Below are 26655 nucleotides of genomic sequence, written 5' to 3' on the forward strand. Positions count from 1 at the left end.
ATCTTATTCAAATAGGGGAGAAACTGTAGATTGTTGCATCATCTTATTAATTCCAGAATCATAATGGAGAAGAAGAAATATACAGTTTGAATAAGAATAAACTGGACCCAATGTTAAATTTACAGTTTCTTGTCAAATTAATTCCACCACATGGGAGCGTCCACCATTGACAGATCTGAATTTTTTTTAAAAAAAAAAATAGGGGAGCATCCACCATGGACGCCCCACCACTGGTGGAGGCGTCCATGGCAGGCGCTCCACCACATGGTGAGGCGCCTGCCATGGACGCCTCCATCAGTGGTGGGGCGTCCATGGTGGACGCCTCCCTTTTTTCTGAAATTTTTTTTTAAAAAAACAGGGGAGGCGTCCACTATGGACGCCCCACCAATGGTGGAGGCGTCCATGGCAGGCGCCTCACCATGTGGTGGGGCGCCTGCCATGGACGCCTCCACTAGTGGTGGGGCGTCCATGGTGGACGCTCCCCTGTTTTTTTTTTTTTAAAAAAAATCAGATCTGTCAATGAAGAAACAGAGAAGAGGAGGGTGGGATTACGGCGGTGTGGTGCGGCGGCGGTACTGGTGCAGCGGCGGCGGTGGGGCGGCGGTGGTGCGGCGGCGGTGGTGGTGTTCAACCGGTGCCCAATGGTGATGTCTGATGTGGGAGAAGAGGGGAGAAGAATGAAGGTATTAGAAGGAAGAAAATCTGAAAATGAAAAAATACGTATATTATACGTATTTAGGGCGTTAATGGGAAAATTTAGGGCGTCGTTTAGCAAATGAGATACTTTATTACAAAATTTCCAACTTAAGAAATTACAAGTTGGAGACTTGGAGAGTGAAGAGAATACAAAGAAAAGAAGGTAATTACAAGTGGCGGCAAAATGAACAGGAGCAGCGCTAATTAAGAGGCAACTCACTCTGGCTTCTCTCCTTAGGTGTTGAGTATCTCCAAATTCCCGCCAAAGCACTTCCGATAATTGAGTGACAAACACTAGAGACTGCGCAAGGAACTGCAGTCAATGGGTTCCCGAAATGCTGGTTTGCGAGCACTAGCCCAAGAACCGAGTTCTGAAACAAAAGAATATAATCAGTTATACTGTTCCGTGCCATGAGGAGTTAGACTCTATCATTGCAAGGATAAGATCACGCAAGTCCAATACCCTTTTATTTTGCCTAAAACATGAGTTTCCTTGCAGGCATTAAGGTAATGTCATTATATACATTGATTCAGGAACTGCTAGAACTAATTTTGCTGCAAGTGAGCCTCTCCAAAATACAAATTCTTACCTGCATGCCAACCTCTATTGATATGGTCCTAGCAGATGACATATCAATTCCAAGCAACCTTGCAAGCATATATCCAAAGAAAAACCCGGATGCATGAAGGAGACAACAAGCCAGCACGACTTGCTGACCAGACATCAAGATTGCAGAAGAACTCTGCGCAATTGCATTGCCACATAGAACCGCGACAGTAGCCACAGCAATGGGTGGCAACAATGGTGAAACTAATCTAACCAGGCCCTGGAAATACTGGTTAAAGAACGCCCCAGCTAACACTGGAAGCAACACAACCTGCAATTCCAACAGAGCAAGAGTTTCTGAAAAGGCCAGAACACTAACATAGCAAGCATTGAGCTGAGAATAAGCACAAACCTGAAGAGTTGACATCAGAAGTCCAGTTGCATCAACTGGAACATATTGCCCAGCAAGTCTAGCAGTGAGGAATGGAGTCATGACCTGTGATACGATGCTTTAGAGAAAACTCAACATGGTAGAAAACTTCTTAGACTCCAAAAGATTTGGCCTTAAGGCTACTGGGCAAAGGGGTAGTGGCTAGCTTCAAACCACATCCTTAACATATCATACTAGTAATAAGTTATCATAGGCATCAGTTCGAGCCAGGCTTAAAAAATTCTCCAACCAAACTGAGGAAATGCGGACTTTATGAAAGTAAACGGCCTATGAATAAGGATAAGGATTTAATAACCTACCAAAAGAAAGGGGGGGGGGGGGAGAAATAATTGTGTTGATGACATTTGTTCAACAAAAATAACTTGAATGTATCACTAACCAGAAACAGAGATCAAAGTGTTTTCCAGCAACAATACATATCCAAGCACAAAAGTATATACTAAAGCATTATTATAATGGAATGAGACCACCTTCACAAATTTACCTATCACTTATTATCATTACCAACAACACCCGCTAAATTGTTTTTGGGTAACGCTGTATGCATTTCATTAAAAAATTGATACAAAGCCACCTATGCAGGAACATGGATGAATCTTATGTGAAGAGTGAAAGAAAGAGAACGCAAACACCAATACTAAATCAACAAAGTAATAGGAGATGACCCTCACGGGAACATTATAATTTCTCAAGCAAAGGCTTGGTATTTATCAATTAATGCTTCAGCACTACTGATACAAGTATTTCCAAAATCTAGCATCGTCTAATTTTTGGGGAAAAATAAATCACTTACTAGTCAGTATAATATAATTCTTAAACTAGATTGACTTGTAAAAAAAAGAAACAAAACGAAAAAAAGCTAGATCCTCTCACTTCAATTTGCTAGTCACTAGTCAATTTACTCATTTCTTAGATACCAATTATTCTCTAGACAATACTTGGTTCCTCACGATTGTTAAGTTTAGCCACATATAAACCAGGTGGGATCCTCCATAGTATTGTCATTCAGGGAACTTTAAAATGGATGCCAGAGTCACTAACACTCTGTACCTTATTTTGTTCTTCCACTTTCAAATGTAATTTTGTGTTCTTCCCCAACTTCTAGTCTCTCTAGCACGAGTACTTCTTCTAGGTCATGTATCCATACTTGTACCCATTATGATATGTTTCTTGTACGGATACGCGTACCTATGTCTTAAAAGCTGTCGAAATCTTGCCATTTTCCGTCTCCCGTACCCAAATTTGATCCCGTATGTGCAAAACTTAGCTTCTAATCTTCTAGTTCTCTCACAAAAACTACAAATGTGATTTCAATGGCCCACAAGATATTCATCTTCCTTGCTAACTCCCGAAAAGAAAGCGGGAAAAACCAATATAATCTGGAGGTAATAGTACATATTATATCCTTGTGATGAACTCAGACGCCTTCAAGCAACTCAGGTAAGCACAACAATAACTCAGAAATAATCAGGTAAGTGTAATAAACTCGATATTTAGACTGTAAAATAAAAGAAGATGATGATGATTTTGGTTGATAGAAATGGAAATTACAGAAAATAAAGATAGATTGCCAAGTATTCGAGTAACTTGACACACTCCCAAGTTAACCACTAAAGTGAACTCTCCATAATTTTCTTCATACCTCTTCCATCACTAATCCCCTATGCTTATAGAGCTAATTTATTTACTTACTTCCCAAGCTAACCTACTTATCTTGTACTCCCCATATTACCCCTCCCCTCAAACCCAATGTATAATAGTAAGCAATAGAAGAAAATAAAAGAAAAAGAGAGACATAGGAAACAGAAAAAAAGGAAGGATTTATGTATTTAGAGCACTCTCACTCATGTTTTATGACCAAATACTACAAATGCTTCCTACTCATGACATGAATAAAAGTTGTATATAATGTGCAAATGCTCTGAACTCAGATTAAACACAAGAATAAAACACAAAATATTAGGCTAAAGGAGGAAGATAGACTTGTATTCCACTGATTAATATCAATGCTCATCATTCGAGAGGATGAGTGCTCTCCCAAGGGTTCTATTCTCTCAATACTTTTCTACGTAATCCTCCCCTCAGTGAGGTCCTCCTTTTATTATATCACTGTACTACAGAAACACTACTAAGGACAAGTTTACCCCTTGGTCAGATATTTTCAGCACTATCTGGACCATTCACCAGCTCAGCATTGCTGTGGATATTCTCCAGCTCACCATTCCCCTTTTTCCCTTTGTTTCTTCTCTTGTAAGTTATCAGCCGGCTTGGGGTGAGTCACAGCATTATCCCCCGCCCAAACTTTCACCTTGTCCTCAAGGTGAAACGGTGGAAATCTCTTGTGGAATGCTGAATATTCTTCCCATGTGGCTTCAGTATCAGGCAAGTATTCGCACTGGATCAGCACTTTCGTTTGTGATCCTGTCCCCATAGGTACATAACGAACCCCCAGGACAGCAGCAGGGGTGGAATCCAGGGCTAATCCTGACGAAAGGTCAGCAGGTATATGAGCATATGCTGGGTGATTTCCCAGAGCCTTCTTCAGTTGAGAGAGATGGAAAACGGGGTGTATCTTAGCAGTAGGGGGAAGCTCCAGCTTGTAGCCAGCAGAGTCAATCTTCTCCACCACCTTGAATGGCTCATAAAAACGAGCGAGTAGCTTTTCAAATGGCCTCTTTGCCAAGGATTTCTGTCTATAGGGCCTGAGTTTTAAGTAGACCAAATCCCCCACTTGGAAGTGCACATCCCTTCTCATTCGTGTCCCTCTCCAACAATTGATCTTCCAAGGATGATACGGCTGTGCTGTCTTTTTCAAACCTCATAAGAGGAGGTGGATCCCTTCCATACAATGCTTTGAATGGAAAGCAAAGAGTGGAAGTGTGGGTAGAGGTGTTGTAGCAATATTCCGCCCATGGCAACCATGAAGCCCAAGTTTTAGGCTGCCCATTAATGAAACAACATAGATATCCTTCCATCCACTTGTTTATCACTTTCGGGCTCCGTCGGATTGAGGGTGATAAGCGGTGCTTTGATGGAGATGCGTACCTTGGAGCTTTGATCTCTGTCTGATACGATATAAGGATGGAAAACCCATGGAGTTTTACAATTTCTCGAACAAACAGTGCTGCCAGACTTGCAGTGGTAAAAGGGTGCGTCAGAGGCAAGAAATGGCTATATTTGGTGAGCCGATCGACTACCACCAGTACGGTATCGACCCTGACAGACCTATGGTAGCTCCTCCACAAAGTCCATCAACAAATCTTCCCATACTTGGTTGGAAATTGGCAGGGGCTAAACCCGCTGGTTTGAGGGAGGTTTTTTTTCTGTGCTTGACACACTTGACATGACTAAACATAGTTGGCAATCGCCTTGCGCATGCCTTGCCAATACCACTCATTGGCTATATGTTGGTACGTTTTGAAATCCCGAAGATGCCCACCCATGGTAGAATCATGGTGTTCACTGAGAATTTGCTGCACTAGTGCTGATTTGTTGGGAAGAACAATCCTCCCTTTGAAGCGTAGTACCCTTGAGCCACTATAAACCCTTTAGGAACTTGCTGCCCCTCTTCAATACCCCTTCTAAGCTGTTGTACGAAGTTGTCAGACTTGTCACCATCAATTTGCTGCTGCATATCTGCCCATTGAGGACAGCGGGTGGAAATGAGTGCCCCACATTCTAAGGAACCAGAGAATCGTCGAGAAAGAGCATCGGCTACCTTGTTAGATGACCTGGCTTATACTTGGTCTGAAGGTCATAAGCCATCAACTTACTCATCCACCTTTGGTAGTCTGTACCCACTTCCCTTTGGGCCATTAAGTGACGTAGGCTCTGTTGATCGGAGTGTATCACAAAATGTCGACCCAACAAATAGTGCTTCCACTTTTGTACCGCCAACACTACCGCCATCAACTCCTTTTCATAGATCGAACGGCTGCGAGCTCTCGGCCCCAACAACTTGCTATAATACGCAATGGGATGCCCCCCTTGCAACAGCACAACAGTCAGCACCTAGCCCATAACCAGAGGCATCGGACTCAGCAATAAATGGCTGTGAAAAATCAGGCATGGCAAGAACCAGGGCAGCAGCCAAGGCCTTTTTCAGGGCCGTAAAAGCTTCAGTGCACGGACCACCCAAAATTATCTTTCTTGAGCTGCATAGTGAGTGGTTGTGCAATGTGAGCATACCCTTTTACGAAATTCCGGTAATAACCAGTGAGACCAAGGAATCCATGCAATTCCCTCAAGCTATTTGGGACCGACCATTCCAACATTGCCTTTACTTTGGATTGGTCTACTGCCACACCCTTACTACCAATGATATGCCCTAAGTATGCTACTTCAGGCTTCCAAAACTCGCATTTCTTGCGGTTAGGAAACAAGTGATGCGTGAACAGCACCTCCAAAACAATAGTCAAGTGCTGTAGGTGCAATTCTAGGGTCTTCCTATAAATTAAAATGTCGTCGAAGAAGACAAGCACAAATTTCCGCAAGTTGATATTCCGGTCCTTTCAAGGTCCCAACAAGGGTGACCGACTCGCCCCCGGCCTGGAACTTGAGGGTTTGGGTCTTCCAATTCTTTGTCATCGTACCGAGCTTTTCAAGCCACTACATAATCAGATCCGAGTTGCCTAAGGGAAGAGGAGGAAGTCCTCAATAATTTCGATCCCTTGCAACTTCAATAGCACTTGCTTACATTCCCCTTCACCTTGAACGACCTCTCCAGTACCAAGGGATAACCCAAATGTGTGACTACTATTTCGAGCCTCCGCACCAAATTAACGGAGATGAAGTTATGTGTTGCTTTGGGATCCACAATGACCACCACCGGAGCGTCCTTGATAGTCCCTCGCAGCTTCAATGTTTTTGGGTTACTGATTTCCATAACCGAGTTAAGAGAAATTTCAGTGTTAAGCACCAGATTAACAGAGATGACGTTATGTGTTGCTTCGGGGTCCACCATGACCACCACTGGAGCGTCCCTGATAGTCCCTCACAACTTCAATGTTTTTGGGTTACTAATTTCCATAACCGAGTTAAGAAAAATTTCAGTGTTAAGGGTAAGGGTAAGGGTAAGGGTAAGGGTAAGGGTAAGGGGTCTTGGGTAAAGGGTGGGTCATCATCAAAATACTCTAACTGGGTTAAGAGAACGCTTAGTTCCCTCCTTTTGCATCTACGGCCGGGGGCACATTTTTCATCACATTTGAAACATAAACCTTTCTCTCTCTTGGTTTTTAGTTCTTGCTCATTGAGCCTTCTTACTTCCCCTGTGGGCCTGCCGATGAACGAGGCTGTGGATTGAATGGAGCTCTGGGTTGCTTGAAAAGTGTTTGTGGGCTGGGTTAATTTCGTGGGCTTGGTGAATTTTGTGGTGCTAGGTGGGTGTGGGTTTGAGTGGGTGGTCTGGGTTAGGGATGGGTTATTATGTGTGGGCTGGGTTGAGTGGGTGTACGTGGGCTCAGAACCAAACCTGGTCTCCCAATTACGGCCTCACTTTTGTTGTAGCCGATGTTCTACCTTGAGGGCCAGGTCCATGGCCTCGTCCAAGTTCATTGGGCATAACACTCTTACTTCTGCCCTAATTTTTCCTTTTAGCCCATTGATGAACTGCTCTTTGCAATCTCCTCATGGACTCCTTCCAATGGGGCCAGAAGTTCAATAAACTTCCGACGGTACTCCGCTACTTCTTCTCACTGCTGGTGGTCTAACCACTGAAATGAATGTATGAAACTGCTTGAGAAGCATTCCCTTTAACTCCTCCCACCGTCGAATGGGGTGTCGCCAATTCTCCCAGTGAAACCAAAAGAGTGCGTCGCCGTCGAGCGCCACCACCGATGCCTCCATCTTGTCCTCCTTGCTGAGGCGGTAGAACTTAAAGAACCGCTCGGCCTGGAGGATCCAACCATCGGGATTTTGGCCGTCAAAGGTAGGGAGGTCAAGTTTTTTGAAACGCCATCTCAGCCTTTCATTTCCTCCATTCTCAAAAGTAAAATCTCATCCACGCCCAGCCGCCTCTTCGAACTCCTCTTCATCTCGCGGACCACCGCCGCCCAGGAATGACTAGTGGTGGCCACTTCCCCGGTCATTAGTGTGATGCGAAGAGTTCCCATGCAACAAGGACTACGCTCCGAATTCCCCTTGAATTCTGCTCGACCTTCGCCAGATGTGCTCAAATCTTGGCAATCGCCGCCTCCTAGGTCTAGTCCATAAGCCCTTCTAGGCGAATTCGGTTCTCATTCATGTCAGTGTTAGTCTTTTCCAGCACTGACATGAGTTGGGTGAGGGCTTGCTGAAGTGGTTCAGCCACCCTACTCATCGCACGCGCGATTTCTCCCGGAAGCTCTGCCTGAAAGGCGACAAACTGACAAACTGTTGCTCGAGATTGTCAAGTCTCTTGGTGTTGTTCGAAGGTCCTACCATGGTTGTCAATGGAGTCCTTTTCTCGCTCTCTTTTTTTTCTATGGGGAATTGTACGGCTCCGATACCAAGTTTGCTGTGAACTCAAATTAAACCCAAGAATAAAACACAAAATATTAGGCTAAAGGAGGAAGATAGACTTGTATTCCACTAATTAATATCAATCTCATAGAATGCTCATCATTCGAGAGGATGAGTGCTCTCCCAAGGGTTCTATTCTCTCAATACGTCATAATCCTCCCCTTAGCGAGGTCGTCCTTTATTACATAAATGTACTTCAGAAACACTACTAAGGACAAGTTTACCCCTTATAGAAAGTGGTTAGATATTTTCAACACTATCTGGACCATTCACCAGCTTAGCATTGCTGTGAATATTCTCCAGCTCACCATTCCCCTTTTCCCCTTTGTTTCTTTTGTTAAGGTGGCTTGTGGTGAGTCACAACATCAAAATAAAAAGTCAATAAATTTTTTCGTTTTTTTAAATAAATAAATAGCATTTCAGTTTTTGTTTATAGATTGATAGAGTCAGAAAATATATTTTTAGAAGTTTTTAAAAATATATCAAAGTGGATGTTTAACTTCTTTCTTTTACTGCCATTTTTCTGAAATGAGTTACAAAAAAAAGCAAGTATGTGCAAATGACCATGTGTCCCTTTCTCATTACCTGCTAGAATGACTTTGTACTCCCAACTGGTGGGGCTCACGGGATGACTTATTTCTAGAATAAGTCACCGCTTACTTGTTGATGACAAACAATACATGAGATCAATGTTATCAAGATCGGGATCCTACTTTGGATCGTAAGGGTTGGTAGAATCGAATCGGTGGGATCGGATCGTAAGATCCTACAATTCAATAAAATAAAGATAATTATGCTAGAATATCGTGAGAACCTCATATTAAAAGTTTACACATTAATAATGACTTATTTAATTAGCAAATGGTGATAGTTTTTCAATCCTATAAGATTGAAATAACATGCGATCAAAATCTAATAGGACAAATATAATATGTAAAATTACTTTATGATTTTTTTACGATAGGATCGGATCGTAGAATCGTGTTAAGATCCTACCATGTATTTTTTGTGGTTGGGTAGGATCGGAAGATCCTGCATAGGATCGGGATCGGTGCGGTCCTCCAGGATCGTAGAATCGTAGGATCGTAAGATCTAGATCGGGATTTTAACAACAATGCATGAGATGTTTTTTTTTTTTTGAGTTTGTCATGAGTGTAGTGCAAATATTTTTTAATCGTGGTTAATGACTAATTTTGATGACCAATAAATTCATGAGTGAGAGTGCTCTAAGAAGATAACTAAGAAAATAAAAATGGTGAGCCTTCGAGAGGCTCCCTAGTCCGTACTCTCTAGTCTCTCCTAAGCCAAGTATTCCTTCCAATAATAAGATGACCTCACATGCAGATGTCTTCCCGCTTTATTGTGTATTCTACTGACCCATGTAACTACCTGACATAATAACAGAATTACAAAATATTCCCTTTCTAAATGTCTAGCAGCTTTAATCTTTCTGATTTGCCCTATTTGTTGCACCTCTCATATGACAGCAGCTCAGGTGTGTTAGACTACATGTAGCTGTAGTCTACTTTTCTTGCTATTCGTTTCTTTTATTTCGGGATCAGTAGCTGGACTCTTTCTTATTAGCTCATTTGTGCCCAAGGGTTGAGCCAGTCAATGAACGGAAACCAGCTTTCTAGATAGTGTTGAGGTTAAAACCTTAATATATCTATCTTCCTTACCCCAACCGTCCGCGGAGGCTCATTAGAGGCAGTGCAATGATGATATGATACAAGACCGTAGATTAAGGGACTTCACCTGTTCACCACAATCTAAGTTAAATGAATATCCTCTTCTGTGTAACTCTCCGCGATTCCAAAAAGAATAGGCTTCTATAGTTTGTTGCAATCATAGAATGAAGATTCTGGAAGCGTGGAACCAAATAAGCACTTTATTGTGAACTGGAGGAAGATAATTTTACAGGGGATTCAAACCTTTCATGTAAATTTGGCAGGCATTAGTAGTTTACTTTAAGGTATATCTAACAAGAAAAGAAGGGAAGATTCAAGTCAATCATGCAAAAAGAATTTAGCAATTAACTACGTATACCATCACCATAAGCCACTGTAGAAGATTAAAATATAAGTACAATAAGACGGCAAAAAAGTTACAAACCACGGCTGAAAATGTACTTGCCGCTGTCATCAGCACTGAAAGAGCAACATTTGCACTGCATAAACAAACATGTTAGAAACCTACCAACTCTGCTCCTTAGAACTGCGACTACAACTAAAAAAAGGCCTCAGAAATTAACCTACCGGGCAAGATAGGTGACAATGTTACTCGCTGTCCCTGCAGTTTTGATGCAAATGTGTAAAAAAGGAAGAGAAATATTAACAAACAAGAACACTTAGACCTTATGAAATCACTTACCACCAGGGCAACAGCCAACTAATATTAGGCCAGCTGCATAATGGGATGGCAACCCTAATAGCCGGCTGATAAAGAAACCAGACAATGGCATCACCTGCAGCAGGAAAGAAGCAAACAGGCCTCAACTCCGAGATTATGAAGCAAATGACAATGCCAAACACAAACGGGAAGGCTGGTAAAGAAGTGATGTAGAAGGCTTTCTCCAGACATATATGTGCTGAAGCTGGAACATTAAGTCATATAATCTAAATGTGTGTTCCTACTATTGCAAAACTGAAATTTATTATGTTAGTGGAGCTTACCAATCCTGTAATTGAAGAAGGAAGAAGATTTACCGAAAGGATCCAATCTAGATAAATGACATTTTACAAGTGAATTAACTTTTTTGTGCTTTTAAAAAGGGGTGGATGACATGATATTCTCAATATTTTTGTAAAAAAAATTATTACATCATGTCCAAATAGATATTTAGCACAAGATTATTCTTAATCCAAGAATCTTCCCCATTAGAGGTGGCAATTATGCGAGTTGAGTTCGTGTTTAGGTTCGCACGAATCACTTCGCTAACTTCTGGATTTGAGTGAGTCTAGGGGCAGTGATGTAATGGTTGCAATGTGCTCGAAGGTTGCAGGGAGCTTCAGGGTTGATGTTGCAGAGGCTATGACAGCTCGTCAAACATTAATGATTGAAGCATGTCTAAGGAATGTGATAGTGGAAACTGACAACAGTAAGTTGTACCACCACTTGAAGAACAAAAAGCGGCTATGCACTAGGGTGCACAGTGCTCATTGTGCACTCTAAAGAACATATCATTCTTGTAAAAGAACACATAATTTAAAATTAAAGAACATTAAAGCGTGGATTATGCACCCAAATAGAACATACCATTTATATAAAAGAACACGAACTTTTTTCAGCAACTTTTCTACTTTAAAAAAGAACACAAGACTTAATATTAAAAAACATGTAAATCTATATTTATAAAAAAACATAGGTTATAATGTAAAGAACATATAGTAAATGAACATCTACGCTTAAGGTATAAGAACATATACCAATTTTAATTAAAAAAACGAATCTTTAGTTGCAAAATTTAAGGAAACAAATAACAACTTTTTTGATAATTATAGACTGTAAAAATGATAAAACGACGTAGCTTAAAAGAGGGTGCACCATGCTCTACATACACTTGGGTGCATGTAATTATTTGCGAAAGAACATGAAAATCTCCAATTACAAAAGAACATAGGTCATAATGAAAAAAGCATATAGATGAACATCTAGTCTAAAGTACAAGAACATACCTTTTAAAATTCAAATTTAAAAAAAAAGAATCTCGCTTACAATCATATTCGAAAAGGTTAAACAAGTTGCAAGATTTAAGTAAACAGATAACAACATTTTTTCTCAAAAATATGGACTCTTAAAATATTAAAACTACGTCGTTTAGGAGATGGTGCACCATCCTCTACATGCACTTGGGTGCATGTTCCAAGGGCTTCGAAGAGAAGATAAGCTTTAGTAATATAGTAGCTAACATGCTTCTTTAGCAAGTCAATGTATTTCTATCTCATTTTCGTTTGTTAGGAGAAGTAGAAATAATGTTGCACATAAACTATCCCATATAAGCAAAAAAATTGATGAGATGAAGATCTGGATGGAGGTGCCTCATGAAGCTAGTGTGGATGCAATATCAGACTGTTTACCTGAGAATGAATAAAATTTTTTTTCTTTTCCCGTCAAAAAAAAATTAAATTCTCGAGTTGAGTCGAGTTCAAACGAGTCGAGTATTGATTGAGTCGAGTTTTAATGGAGCCGATCTCGAGTAACTCGCAAGTCTTCTTATCTGATAAGTGCCCTTAGGGTAGATATTATGTCAGATTTAGGCATTTTACTTTGGGTAATAATTAATAATTGTGTTTTCGAGTTTCTCAGAAGTTCTCAAGTCAAGTACCAAATAACTCAACTCAACTTGACAATGTCTCAAGTCGAGCTTGAGTTCTTGAGCTCACTCAAGTTCGGTTTTGACTGAGTCGATCTCAAGTAGCACATGAGTTGTCTTGTCTCATTGCGATCCCTACTCCCCATCCTTGATATAAGATAAGCCCACATCACAAGGCCCATTCCAACACCATATCTATTGAAGAATTTGGAAACCCCTTAACTCTGTCATATTCCACAAGTCTCGTGACTTATCTCCAAGATGGTTTGCTAAGTTACATGAAGATTTTTCTTCTTTTTCTCCCTAATAAGCCTAATAGGCAGAAAAACCATGATGACATTTCTAATTACAACCATAAATCAAAATACAAACAATAATCCAGCTATATAAAGTCATAGAGACTAGAGTAGCATCATAGACTCATAGTCATCTCCTATTTACTACAGACCAGAACAGGATATTAAAGTGAAACCTTCTCACAATCATTAAGCTAGTTTCTTGCATCATGATCAAGAATCAGGCTTAGTTTGATATCCATGACCACTGAACTTTGCAATACTTCTCTCTCATCCAGATGCAACTGTGAACGGGAAAACCAAAGCAACCCACTCGAGCAGTTCGATCATTTTCTCACTGCCCGTGAACTAGATTATAAAACCTACCCAAGAGCTACTTAAAGCACTTGATAGTTTCAGTTTTCACAAGAAACCATCAAAGGATTCCCCAAATCCCAAGTGATCATTGAGCTTTCCAACAAGTCAGCCAGATTGGTTTTGCATACAGTGTGTTTGGATTTGGTCCAGATCTAATTTCCAGTCGATTTCGGGTCAGATTTTTTTCCTGACTTTAGGGAGACTACTTCCTTAAAACCATCTCATCGCCTTTGCTTTTGGCAGATTGTTCACAGGTATTGGGTTGAAAACTATCCATCTCCCCGGAAGGGGGGGGGGGTTCCGGTCTAATTACTTTTGTCAATTCTAATTTAAACATAAACTGTATGATATGCTGTCACAATCGATATCAACTACTTGAAGGTTGAACATATACATCAAAACAACAACAAAAGTCATAATTGCAAACAAAAAGACAGAAAGAATAGTGTATAGTCAAAGCTCAACATGAATAAAAATGATGGGGAAATTGAAAATGAGAAAGATTTCGATGAAAAAACAGACCGAGTACTGAAGCAAAAAACCAGCAATCACTTCTTTAGGCATAGCCATAGCTCCACTCAGATCATCCAAAGTAAGTGTCATACCCATACCCAGCATAGTGATGGTCAATCCCCAAATTGACAACTGGGGTTTGACCCAACTGAAAGAATCCGGCTTCAAAAGTCCCATCAAACATCCCAAAGCAACCCATATTGGGAATGCAGTAGAAACTGCTTCACTGAGAGTTTCAATTAACCCCCTAAACGACGATTTGTTATTTGCACTCAAGCTGTTCGACGAATTGCCGCAAAGAAGCTGAGTGCAACGTTTGGTAGCATTCCTTGGTTTAGAAATAAGAAAACGTTTTTGGATTGTGGGGAATGAAATGGGGTTTATCAATTGAGTCGAAAAACTATTATGTTGGCATTTTAATTTGAATGGTGATGGGATTTGCAACTGTGAGTTTTTGTTGGGAAGAGATAGAAATTGGGTAGTGGGATTAACGATTGATGGTGTGTGCTTGCTGTTGCTTGGAAAAAGGTGAGGTTTTGGTGTTTTATGGAGGGATGAGAGTGAGAATTGCGACATTTTTCAGTTGAAACTAATCAAAATGGGTAGGAGAGATAGGGTATAGAGATGAATGATGATGAGGTGATGTTGCAAAGGCGCGAAAAGTGGATTTGGAAGTGTTTAAAACGCAGATTATGAGAGTTTAGAAACTGTGAAAGTGAGATAATTTAAGGCACGAGTTTTGGGAGAACTTTTGGTAACGTCAAAGTAATCACCACAGCGGCTGTTCGAGTACGAAGGCACATGTATGTAAGTTGTAACTAGCAGAGTGCTCCTCGTGAAGAAGACTACAAGCATAGTACGAATTAAGAGGACGACAATCAACCTTGGAGGAATGCTAATTCTTTCTTTTTCGGATCTTTTTACAAGGTATCCCAATGGAGTTTTTGGCAATGTTCATCAGGTGCCATCAACAAATTTTTTTGGAGAAATTTACAAAAGGGGGCCAACTATTATCCATTTCTTGTATAAATCCCAACTATGGATTATTTTCTATAGTTGTCAAGTTTACCATTTTGTAATTTTTATAAGTCTTGAATTACTTATAAACGGTTTAAAATGTAAGATTTTAAAACGTTGGCCCGATTTTATAGATCTTTATCACTTGCTGAAAGTGTTCGAAGATGGTAAACATTTATAAATCTTACCTTTCAAATCGGTTATAAGTAACTCGGGACCTATGAAAATTACAAAATAGTAAACTTGAGACATGTAGGGAATAATTTGTAGTTGGGACTTATAAAAGAAGATGGGTAATAATTGGGGTGAATTTTTCTCCTTTTTTTGTATTAGAAAAGATAATTAGTACGAAGATCAACCCTTTTAGGCTACTAGCATGCAGGGACACTAGTTGAGGTTGGGTACAAGGCTAAACGACAATAAGCCTAAAGGCCCACTGCCACCACAAATGAAATTCCCAACAAATTGTTGGGATAAGCATTCGAACCCTGGACATTGTTTGAAATTCGGGGTGATACCTAGCTACCATATCTCCCTCAATGCCATAAAGTAACATTGAGATATAGTATAAATTCTGGTAACTAATCCGAAACAAAACTAATTTAGAAAAACTGATTTAAAATTTTAACTATTTCATAAATTATGTTCTTGAGAGAAACATTTGATTTGTCATGGTGTTAAATAGAAATAACCTTTAAAATCAAGTTAGATTGAAGAATAATAGATATTATGAATGGAATTATAGTGACCATAACTAGCAATTTAGTTTTTCTCTTGTGTAAAGTATGTCTTATATATGAAAATGAAACCATTTGATGATTTGATCACTACAATATTTGTTATCAACAAGAGTAGAGATTCTTTATGGATATTGGTAAATGCCTCTGATTGTGCTAATTGTTAGAAAACACTTGGCTTATGTTGGTCCAAATTTGAAGTTGGTTAACTACTTTTGTTGTTGTCGTACATTGGTGGTGAAAGAAGTTGTACCCTAATTTATATAAAGAAGTGTCATATAATGAGTTAAACATGTTATGAAGGAGACAGTGAACAATTTCCATTTACATTATCTTGGTTGTTACAATTTTGTAATGTTAGTTAATTGCCATTATTTGCTGCATTATTTCTTATTGTTGTTGGATGTCATCTCATTAATCCATCGGTTACGTTTGTCCATTTTTCCTCCTATCAATAGTCCATCTTCTCTTTAGTATATACAACATAATTCTTTTTCCCCTCTACTCACCAGAATATCTATTCCATAAAATTTCTTCTGTTCGAGTTCAGTTCCCACTCCATCTACTGGAGGAGACATGAACCCCGGAGTCGGTGCCTGCTATCCAATCGCACCTGTTCTGGAGGCCTATCAACTAAGAGATGTGATAGTATCACGGCGTCTCAATTATCAGATAAGTTATTACGGTTTCTTATTAGTTCCAACAATCTAAGTTGATTAATTGTTCGGTTATAGTAATATTAGTTTGACATGGCTGCTGAGAATGTTTATGTTGCTTAACCTAATAATACTCTTATTACTATGCCTGAAAACATTATCACTGACTTGTCCAAATTTGAACCTTTGAATGAAAAGAACTTCAAATGTTGGTAAGAAAAAACATCCTTCTATTTTTAAGAGTCTGATATTGATTATGTGTTACGTTAGGAAATTGTTATTGATGATTCTGCCACTGGTTATTATAATACTAAGAAAGCTAAGGACAATTGTATTGTTAGAGGAGTTATGTTGCATTACATAGACAACTCTTTGTTTGATATATACTATAAATGAATTGTGCTAAAGAAATATGGACCGCTCTTGATTCTAAGTATGATTATAATGATGCTTGGTACCAATAAGTATGTTGTTGCTAAGTGGCTTATGTTTGAGATTGTAGATGACAAGCCTATTATGGACCAAATTCATTGATTTGATGTTTGTTAATTTGTGATCACTTTCAAGCTAATGCACTCATCGAGAAGTTACCTTCTTCTTGGGGAGAGTACAAGAAGAATTTGATGCACAAGAGAAAGGATATGAAGCTGCAAGAATTGATTGCTCATATCAAGATTGAGGATGCTAAAGAAACCAAGAACGTGTTAAGACTAATGCTTCTAACTTTGTTGTTATTGTTAAATATAAAATTGCAGGTATATACAAGAGTGGTGGCCAAACAAGAAGCGCAAAAGGTTTGATGGAGAATGCTTATACTGTCACAAGAAAGGACAATTTTTTCTGCCAATTGTCATGCTAGGATTGCAAGCGAGAAGAATGGAAACAAAGGTAACAAAGGCAACCAAAAAAGTTACAACAAAAACTACAAGGCTCATATAAACAATTCGGGTCAAGGAAATCCTCAAGCTGATCTCCATGAAACCTGTGAGGATGTGTTGTTGTTGTTCTCTCTAAAGTCAAATTGGTTGAAAATCAAGTTGAGTGAATTGTTGCTACTGGAGCTACATGTCACATCAGTGCCAACAAGGATTTCTTCAAGGAGCTCAAAGATTATGGTGATGGTGAGTATTGCGTACATGGGAAACTCCAGCAGCAAAGTTCGGGTCCATGACAAAGGAAAGGTTAGTGTGAAACTCACCTTTGGAAAGACTTTAGCTCTTGAAAATGTGCTATAGGTCCATAATGTGCGTATGAACATTATTTTGGGTCTTTACGTAATAATGATGGTGTTAAGCTTTCTTTTCATTTTGGTAAATTATACTTGTCTAAGTTTGGCTAGTTTTTTGCGAAAGGATTTTGTAATGGTGGTCTTATTTATTTTAGATGTTGAAATGAATGCATCATCTTCTGCTTATATTGTTGAATATGTTGATACTTGACATTCTAGACTTGGACATGTTAATTTAAATTCCATTAATCGCATGCATAATATGAATTTGATTCCAAAGTTATCCATGTTTGAAATGCAAAAATGTCAAGTGTGTGTTGAGGCCAAGTATCATAAGAACCTTTTAAGGAAGTAACCAAGAGGCAAACTCAATTGTTAGACTTGATCCATTCTTATCTTGCGAACTATAAGGATGTTGTGAGCAAATCTGGCCATATTTACCTGAATTTTATTGATGATTGTTCGAAGGTTAAGAATATGGTTCAAATAAGTTGTGGAAAGGTTATCCTCCTAACCTGAATTTTGTGAAAGTGTTGGGGTGGTTGGTTAAGGTTCTTGTATCTAAATTCAAGAGAGATAAGATTGGACATAAAATAGTTGATATTATTTTTCTTGGTTATGCCCCGAATAGTGCACCTTATAGGTTTGTGGCTAAGGATGCCAAATTTAGTTTTTATTGTCATACTTTTGTGTCGAGAGAAGCTAAATTTTTTTAGGATAGATTTCCTTTGAAGTCTTTTAGACTTGTTGATGTTTCTTAGGAGTCTTTACCTTCTTCATCTTCTCCACCTGATGATGCACTTGATGTTCCTAAAAATGTTGTTGAAGCCTCATTTGAACTTAGGAGAAGTACAGTCCTATAGTAATTTGAACATGATTTTATTACTACTTTTGTTATAGATTATGGTGATGATTCGGATGAGTCTTTTGTATCTGCTTTTATTGTTGAGGATGATCCTAAGACCTATGATGATGCCATGAGATTTGTTGATGCCGTGTTATGGAAGAAAGCCATTAATAGTGAGATTGAGTCCATTATGTCTAACCATACTTGGGAGGTAGTGGATTTACCTCGTGGATGTAAACTTCTAGGTTGTAAGTGGGTTTTCAGGATGAAACTCAAGTCTGGTGGATCTATTGATAACTTTAAGGCCAAAATCGTTGCTAAGGGTTTTACTTAGAAGAAAGATTTTTATTACTTTGATACTTATTCTCGGTTACTAAGATTGCCTCTATTAGGGTGTTGTTTCCTGTTGCCTTTATTTATGGTCTTTATGTGCATCAAATGAGTATTCTGTATGGTGATATTGGTGAGGAAATTCATATGGAGAAACTTGATGGTTTTAGGATTCTTAGTCAAGAACATAAGGTATGTAGACTTTTTAAGTCTTTGTATCATTGTATGGCTTGAAACAAGCTCCTAAGTGGTGGCATTGGAACTTTGACAGTGTTGTTTTATCTCTTGGTTTGAGAACTTGTGATATTGATTCATACATTTATGTAAGAACTGATTCTTTAGATTATGTTATTATTGAATTTTATGTTAATGATATGCTCATTTTCTATACTAGTATGTGGGTAGTTAACTCAACCAAGTATTTACTCAAATCTTCCTTTGACATGAAAGATATGGGTGAGGTAGATGTGATTTTGGGAGTTGAAGTTGAGAACACTACTTCTAGTTTCAGATTTAGTCAAGCTCATTGTATTAAAAAGGTTATTAGAAAGTTTGGTTATTTCAATGTGAAACTCGTTTGAAATCCCTATGATGCTAGTATATCTTTGAACAAGAATACTTATGATAATGTCAAACAGGTTGAGTATGCTAAGATTATTGGGAGTCTTATGTTTTTGATGAATTTTTCTCGTCCCGATATAGCTTATGCAATCGGCAGATTGAGTAGGTACACTCATAACCACGATCATGATTATTGAAGTGCTTTGATTCATTTAAGTATATTAAAGGGTCTATGAGTCTTGGTTTGTGTTATAGTGGCCATCCTCCTATTTTGGAGGGATATTGTGATGCTAACTGGATTTCTAAGAGTGATGATATACACTCTACTAGTGGTTTTGTGTTTACTTTAGCCGGAGCAACAGTGTCTTAGAAATCCTCCAAGTAGACATGCATTGCAAAGTCTACAATGAAGTCTGAGTTTATTGCTTTGGAGATGTCTGGTCAGGAAGCAGAGTGGCTGAGAAATCTTATGTCTGATGTTCTTTTGTGGATAAAGCAAATGCTCTCAGTTTTAATTCATGGTGACTCACAAGCGACCATTCATGTTGCCAAGAATAAGGCATATAATGGTAAGAGTAGGCATATACGCCTAACACAATATGTTGTTCGTAATTTAATCATATTAGGTGTAATCTTTCTTGACTATGTGAGGTAAGAGAGAAATTTAGAGGATTTGTTGACTAAAGGTCTAAACAGAAAACTAGTTTTAGAAACTACTTAAGGAATGAGATTGTTGAACCCTAGTTTTGATGATAACAAAGGAACAAAGATAAAAACTAGGTATTGAACTAACAAATTGCTAAATGAATGGATTTTACAAGGTATCAATGAAAGGAGCAAAGAGAATACTAAGTCAAAGAAGAAATCAAGTTTGGATTTTGAAGATTAGTAAAGATGATCAAGGAATTGCTACTGGAGAAGCGCTGGAACAAGAAGACCAAAGCAAGCTTTATGTTTCTAGTTCCAATGTAAAGGAACGAGTAAGAATGGCAAGGAGCTATGGCAATCTAGAATGAAAATGAGCATCTGTTCTTTTGTAAGGAACATACGAACTGATACTGTCATATTAAGTTTAAAGGAACTAACTATTAAAAGGAACTTAGACATTGTACCGCTAATAATGTCGTTTGAGTTATTTATGCCTAGATTCTAGGAACCCATTTTATTTAAGTAAAAAAAATCTGATTTTAAGGAAAATATTGTCAAGAAAAAGATTTTATTTATATGAGATAATAAATATCCTTTTTGGTTTTATGGAAAATATTTGAAAGATATTATTTTTGGTAAAAGGATTTTATTTATGTTTTATAAATTAAAATACTTTTTAATTAAATCAGATTTTTGATTTACTGCCTAAGTGGTTACTAAATTTAAGGAAGCAGTAAATGATCCATAACCCACGTTTAACAGAGATCATGGAGATCATGGGTGTCAAATAAGAACGTGTTCCTCTAGTTAAGGAACATCATGGGAAAATGTTTTTACCACTAACACATGATTTTATTCCACGTTCTTAGTTATCACTGCTATAGATACTAATGTCTAATTAAATTCCAATATGTGTATAACCAAGTGTTTAGTGAGTTTAACTAAGTAAAGTGCGTGCATTCATTCTCTCATAAAAGTCATTTCTTCTTTACCTTCTTACTCTATTCCACTAAGCTATTATTGATCATTGTAATTTTGGTTTCGGGGTAAGGGGACTTTCAGTGAAGTTCTGTAAAAGAGAAGCTTTGAGTGAAGCGAGTTAAAGTGAGAAAATTTCAAGTGAAGTTGAGAGGAAGAGTTGTTAAGGGAACGATTGTTCAAGAACTAGAGTTTAGGAAATCAAGGTGTGGCCCGTGAGTAGAATTAGGTTGTAACAAAGTTGTTTGGCCTAATTAGTGAAAATGTTGAGTTTAAAATCCCTAGTGGTTGAGGTTGTTTCTTCTTGTTGGACCCAATAAGTTTTTCCTCGTAAAAATCCCTTGTGTTTCTTTAGCTTGTTTCTTTGTTTAAGTTTTATAATTCCGCAAAAGTTACATTTATTTCTACAGATACAATCCCCCCTCTTGTGTTATTCCTAGTGAAATAAAAGATATTGAACCCCCTATGAAGTAGCCCATGATGGATAGCTAATCTGGTTTACCAAATGCAATGTGGTCAAACGAAGTTGTGGAGCTATTGCTTGTAATCATGTTGATATAAAAGCCTTGAGGTATTACTCAAGTATAGTTGTATATTGTACCCTTGAACATGTTTATACTGCATGGCTGAAGATGAGATCCATAGCCCTTGTTGGGTGGTGTGACCTATACAAACTTGATAGACTCACCTATGTTATTGGGGGGGCTGGCCACCTTGTATGAGCACAGACGCAGACCATTCTCTAAAGCAATAATGAGACACGTTGTTATGGCTTAATGTTATACATGCAACAAGGGATACTCAATTTCATAGTTGCAGGTTCAAGACCTTGTTTGCCCTAGCAACATTTTTCCTAATTTTCTTTTTCCTTGAAACCGGCGTAAGTTTGAACCAAGTGGGAGATTGTTAGAAAAAGATTGGCTTATTTTGGACCAAACTTGAAGTTGGTTACAACTTTTGTTATTGTCCCACAATGGTGGTGAAATAAGTTGTACGCCAATTTATATAGAGAAGTGTTCTATAATGTGTTAAACAATATCCCGCGCGTCAACCGCCTCGATACTGATACAATTTAATATTTTTTCCATGTAAAATATCTTGGTTGTTAAACTTTTGTAACGTTTAATTAATTATTATTATTTACAGCATTATTTCTAATGGTTGTGGGAGATCATCGCATTAATCCATCAGTTACGTTTGACCATTTTTCTTCCTATAAATAACCCATTTTCTCTTTAGAAAAATATAAACAACACAATTCTTTCTCCCTCTATTCACCAAAATATCTATTCCATAAAATTTCTTTTGTTCAAGTTCAGTTCCCACTCCATCTACTAGATTGTGCTAGTTCGTGGAGGAGATGTAAACTCTGGAGTCGGTGCATGCTATCCAATCACAATTGTTGTGGAGGTCTATCGACTTAGGGTAGTGATAGTATCACATCCTCTCAATTATCAGATCAAATAAGTTATTACAATTTCTTATTAGTTCTAACACTAACAAGCATCAATTTGTCGATCTTAATCTCTGAAGAACGCAAAACCCTTGCTTATAGCCATTAAGAGGCCATTCCAAATGGTCATACTTTAAAAACAAAAACAAGTGTAGAAAAAGAAGGTTTGAGCACAAAGAAGAATGATCGAGGGGACCATTGAAGTTGAAATCCATATATTATGAATGATTTTTGGTAGATCAGAGTCAGCTTGCTAGGGTTGGAAGAAAGTGAGAGCCATCATATTAAAAGAAAGCTTGCAATCAATATTGATTTTTTATGAACTGAAAACGTTGCACTAGAAAATAAGTAGGGATGTCTTGGAACCAAATATAGTGATATATTAGTTTAGGATGTTTAAAAAAAATATCCCACGAGTACAAGCTGCAAATTTTACGAAAAAAGGAGTATGAGAATTTAGGCCTTGAATCCCACTCATGTATAAAAGAAAGGAGAAAACATCCAACTCTACGGTCCATATTTGATCCATATTTAATGATTAAAGAAAAATGATGTTAATGCTAATAAATTATCTTAATGAATCCAATATGAATGAGAAATAGTTATCTTGAAAAAAAACAAGATAAGATTTGAGTTGGACAAGTAATACTATTAGAAATGGGTTTCTTTTCATCCATCATTTCTTGTTATTGCCATGTATTAATTTGCTTGTATTAACACCTTTACCTCTCATTGAGAAACTAGTTTTCAACAACTCTCTCTCTCTTTAAACCCCCTCAACCAAAAACCCTAAAAAACCTAGGGCCGCCCAGTAGGCTCGCCAGTCCTTGGCCTGAGCACGCTGCTCACCCGGTCACCGGCGAGCTTGCCTACTTTCACTTGTTCGTGTTTTTTTCTCTTTCTCCCCTCCCTTTCTGTATTTCCCTTCCTCTGTCGTCCCAAATCGCATCCTAGTCGTCTTCCCCAGTCACTACCTAGTTGTCGTCCCTACCGTCTCTGCTCGTCGTCCCCGTCGTCCAGTCGCCCTTTTCCCCACCTCCGGTTTCGTGAATCCCCTTTTCCCCTACTTTGGTTTACTGAGTATCCCCTTCCTTTCCCATCCATCTCCCCTATTTTACGTGGTTCAGTCATCCCCTCTCTGTTCCCCCGTGCTCTAGGTACTAGGTTCCCCTTCCCCATCCCCCTTCTAGTTCAAAGTGGTTAGTTTAGTTTCCCTTTTCCCGTTTTCCTCATTTATGTTCAAGGTTTAGAGTCGGCTTCCCATTCCCCCCCTGGTGTTTGGGATTTCCCTCCCCCTCCCCCTCCCCCTCCCCTCCCCCTCCCTCCCCCTAGATTTTTGGTCTTCCCATTTCCCTCCCCCTGGTTTTCGGGCTTCTCCTCCCCCTCCCCCTAGTTCATAGTTATGTAAGATATAAGTATGCTGATTTTTATCTTAGTATGCATGGTTAATCTCCAAATAATTGGATTCAGTTGTGTCTTTCGAGTTGCAGAAGATGTTCTTCGTGATTGGTTGTGAAAATCACAAATTGTTTGTGAGTTCGATAAGGATCGTATTACCTTAGAATTTAGGTATAAGGATTATGAGACTGGACGAGGTGATAAAAAGTCTTTATGGTTGGTACATGTGTTTTCTGGTTTCTCAAATCGGAGTTGTGTTCGAGAGCTCAACATGTTTAGCTCTCTTCTTAGCTTGGCATTGATCTTAATGATCCTTGCCTTGAAAAAAATCAAATATGAAGGCGGCATCCTAGTTCCATATGGTGGTTTTCAGCGCGCCAACTCAAATGATGCTCTCCTACCTTAAGGAGACACGTGCACTACTCTTGCAAGAGAGTAATGAGTCACCGAGGAACATGACTCTTCATAATATCATAAGCCAAGAATTCCAAGCGACAGAAGGTTGTAGGGATTGCTCATGGCATGATATGTGAAGCTCGTTGTTGGTTGCTAGTTGTCCAGATCGTGGACGAGATCGACTTCTTCCACCACTTCCATCAGTTTTTGCCTCAATCATCACAATCATTAAACAGCAACGACGACCTCCATAATATGCTACTCTTTATTGGTTTTACTTGTTTTTATTTTATATGATTTGTAAGAGCTCATAAAGCTCCTTTAGTTTTTATTTGCTTTGTTTTATACTTTCTCCGTTTCTTTTAAGTGAGTCACTTTCCTATCAAGGAGTAGTCATAATAAGTGACACACTTCCACAAATGAAAAAAATACTAAATTATTACAATATTGCCATTACAATTAAACTCACCTACCTTATTGATTACTCTACCACCAACCTAAAAATCATTAATTACATTAGGGTTTCCCTCCTTTTTTTTATTGTTGCAATTATTCCCCACATACCATCCTTTTCTCGATCATTCTACACACCTCCGGCCTCTTACTGATTTCTCTTTGATTTAACAACCCTAAATCTTGAACTTCTTCTCTCTCACTCAAGAACCCTAACTCTTCTCTCCGATTTATCTCTCTCGTCTCTTTTTATCTTCAAACCTAACTTCTCTCTTCTTTCTCATCTCTCTGAAAAAGAGATCTCTTATCTCTCGTCTCTTAGAAAAACTCTGATCTACGGTTTTGAAGACTGATCTTCTTTTTTTTCCGTTTCTATTTGTTGCTTCAATATGTCTTCTTCGTGGATTAAGACAGATTACTTGTTTGGTTGTGATGATATGGATTCTTCGGAGGAAACGTGGCTGATGCGCTTGATAGATCGTGCCAACCACAGTTCATCTTATACATCTACTAAGCTCCCTTATGTGCGTAGGGAATCTGAAACACAAACATAGAAATTGGTATGAAAGGAAGAAAATGTGGTGGAAGCCACAGTTGATTCGAGATCTGCGTGCTTGGGTAAGAGGAAATTGTAATTTAACGAGTCCCCTGAATCTTCGCCTCAAAAGTCTGCAGATTAGAACCCCAAAGTTCAAACTTCAACCTCTGTTGCCGAAAGCCCTAAAAATTGCAAGAATTTTTTTTTGAAATTCTTGTCTTTCTCTAAGTTGGTGAAGCGTTCCTAACTTTATCTCTTAAAGTTAATCTTTTTCATGAATTTATGTGTTGTTGAATGATTTTGTCATGTTGGCTCTGATATTTGTTAGTATTATGCTTTAATAGTACTTGTGAGGTCATTAGTTCTTTATGATTTGTTAGTATTAGTATTTGTTGATATTTGTCCTTATAGGCTGATTTCATCTTTATTAGTTGATGTTTGTTCAGTTCTTTGCTACTCTGTAAGTTTTGTACTTAAGATGAGTATATGTTTGTACAGTGAGGTCATTTGCATGATGGTTATTATGATGATTATATTTGAATTAGGTTAATCTGAAAGTTATTTGCATGATGGTGTTGTTGTGGTTGTGATTTTAACTATTTGTAGGGTTTATGGAGTGATTGGAGTGTGTATTTGTGATTGAATTTGCATGATGGTGTTGTTGTGGTTGTGATTTAAACTTTTTTTGGGAGTTTATGGAGTGATTTGAGTGTGTGTTTGTGATTGGTTTTGCATGATGGTGTTGTTATGGTTATGCTTCTAACTAAATTCAGGATTATTGAGTGATTTAAGTATATGTTTGTGAGTGGTTTTGCATGATCTGTTGTTGTTGTTGTTGTTGTTGTTGTTGTTGTTGTTGTTGTTGTTGTTGTGATTTTAACTTTTTTTGGGGGGGGGGGTTTATGGAGTGATTTGAGTGTATGTTTGTGACTAATTTTGCATGTAGTGTTGTTGTGGTTGTGATTTTAAGTTTTTTTGGGGTTTATGTACTGATTTGAGTGTGTGTTTGTGACTGATTTTGCATGGTGGTGTTGTTGTGGTTGTGATATTTTATTTTGGGGTTTATGGACTTATTTCAGTGGGTGTTTGGTACTGATTTTGCATGATGGTGTTGTTGTCGTTGTGATGGAGTGATTTTGGGGTTTGTGGACTGATTTGAGTGTGTGTTTGTGACTGATTTTACATGATGGTGTTGTTGTGGTTGTGATATGCTTGGTAATGATGTAATTTCCAAATGATGATAATCTGTTTACACCACAAATGTTGTCAACCTTTTTTTCCTCTCAATGTTCCCCTAGCATATTTAATTTGTCTTTGCATTGATGAGGCAACTGTGTGTTGATGTGGTTGTAATATTTTATTTTGGGGTTTATGGATTGAAGTTAGTGTGTGTGCTTGGTACTGATTTTGCATGATGGTGTTGTTGTGGTTGTGATGGAGTGATTTTGGGGTTTATGGACTAATTTGAATGTGCGTTTGTGACTGATTTTGCATGATGGTGTTGTTGTGGTTGTAACATGCTTGGTAATCATGTAACTTCCCAATGATGATGATCTTTTTACACCACAAATGCTTTCAACCTTTTTTTACTCTCAATGTACCCCTAGCATATTAATTTGTCTTTACATTGATGAGACAATTGTGTGTTGGTGTTGTACCTACTGGACTTGTGCCAAACAATGTCAAATAATAAAAATTTGCATGAGATAGAGGATGATAAATTATCTTCGATGATGAATGAGGTC

At 38.3% G+C, this 26655-nt stretch overlaps 1 protein-coding gene and 1 long non-coding RNA gene across 2 annotated transcripts; one reads left to right on the forward strand and one right to left on the reverse strand.

Annotated features, from left to right (window-relative positions):
• Positions 1–703: 703 nt before the first annotated feature.
• Positions 704–14672, reverse strand: LOC104907510 (probable sodium/metabolite cotransporter BASS1, chloroplastic). The gene is made up of 7 exons (XM_010696450.4): positions 13680–14672; positions 10563–10656; positions 10448–10481; positions 10305–10359; positions 1656–1739; positions 1287–1574; positions 704–1067 (listed from the first exon to the last, which is right to left on the reverse strand). The coding sequence occupies exons 1-7, from the start codon at positions 14244–14246 to the stop codon at positions 897–899; spliced, it is 1293 nt and encodes a 430-aa protein (XP_010694752.1). The 5' UTR covers positions 14247–14672; the 3' UTR covers positions 704–896.
• LOC125496360 (uncharacterized) lies at positions 14482–20155 on the forward strand. Its single transcript, XR_008968980.1, has 3 exons — positions 14482–14597; positions 15937–17261; positions 19868–20155. It is a non-coding gene; the product is annotated as an uncharacterized LOC125496360 (long non-coding RNA).
• Positions 20156–26655: the final 6500 nt, after the last annotated feature.

Source organism: Beta vulgaris, chromosome 4 (genome assembly GCF_026745355.1).
Source record: "Beta vulgaris subsp. vulgaris cultivar EL10 chromosome 4, EL10.2, whole genome shotgun sequence".
Lineage (NCBI taxonomy): Eukaryota > Viridiplantae > Streptophyta > Magnoliopsida > Caryophyllales > Amaranthaceae > Beta > Beta vulgaris.

Coding starts and splice junctions, on each gene's coding strand:
- LOC104907510 (XM_010696450.4), bottom strand. CDS start 14,246: ATGTCGCAATTCTCACTCTCATCCCTCCATAAAACACCAAAACCTCAC. Junction 1,575..1,655: donor TTCTGATGTCAACTCTTCAG/GTTTGTGCTTAT, acceptor TTGGAATTGCAG/GTTGTGTTGCTTCCAGTGTT. Junction 1,068..1,286: donor CAATAGAGGTTGGCATGCAG/GTAAGAATTTGT, acceptor CTTTTGTTTCAG/AACTCGGTTCTTGGGCTAGT.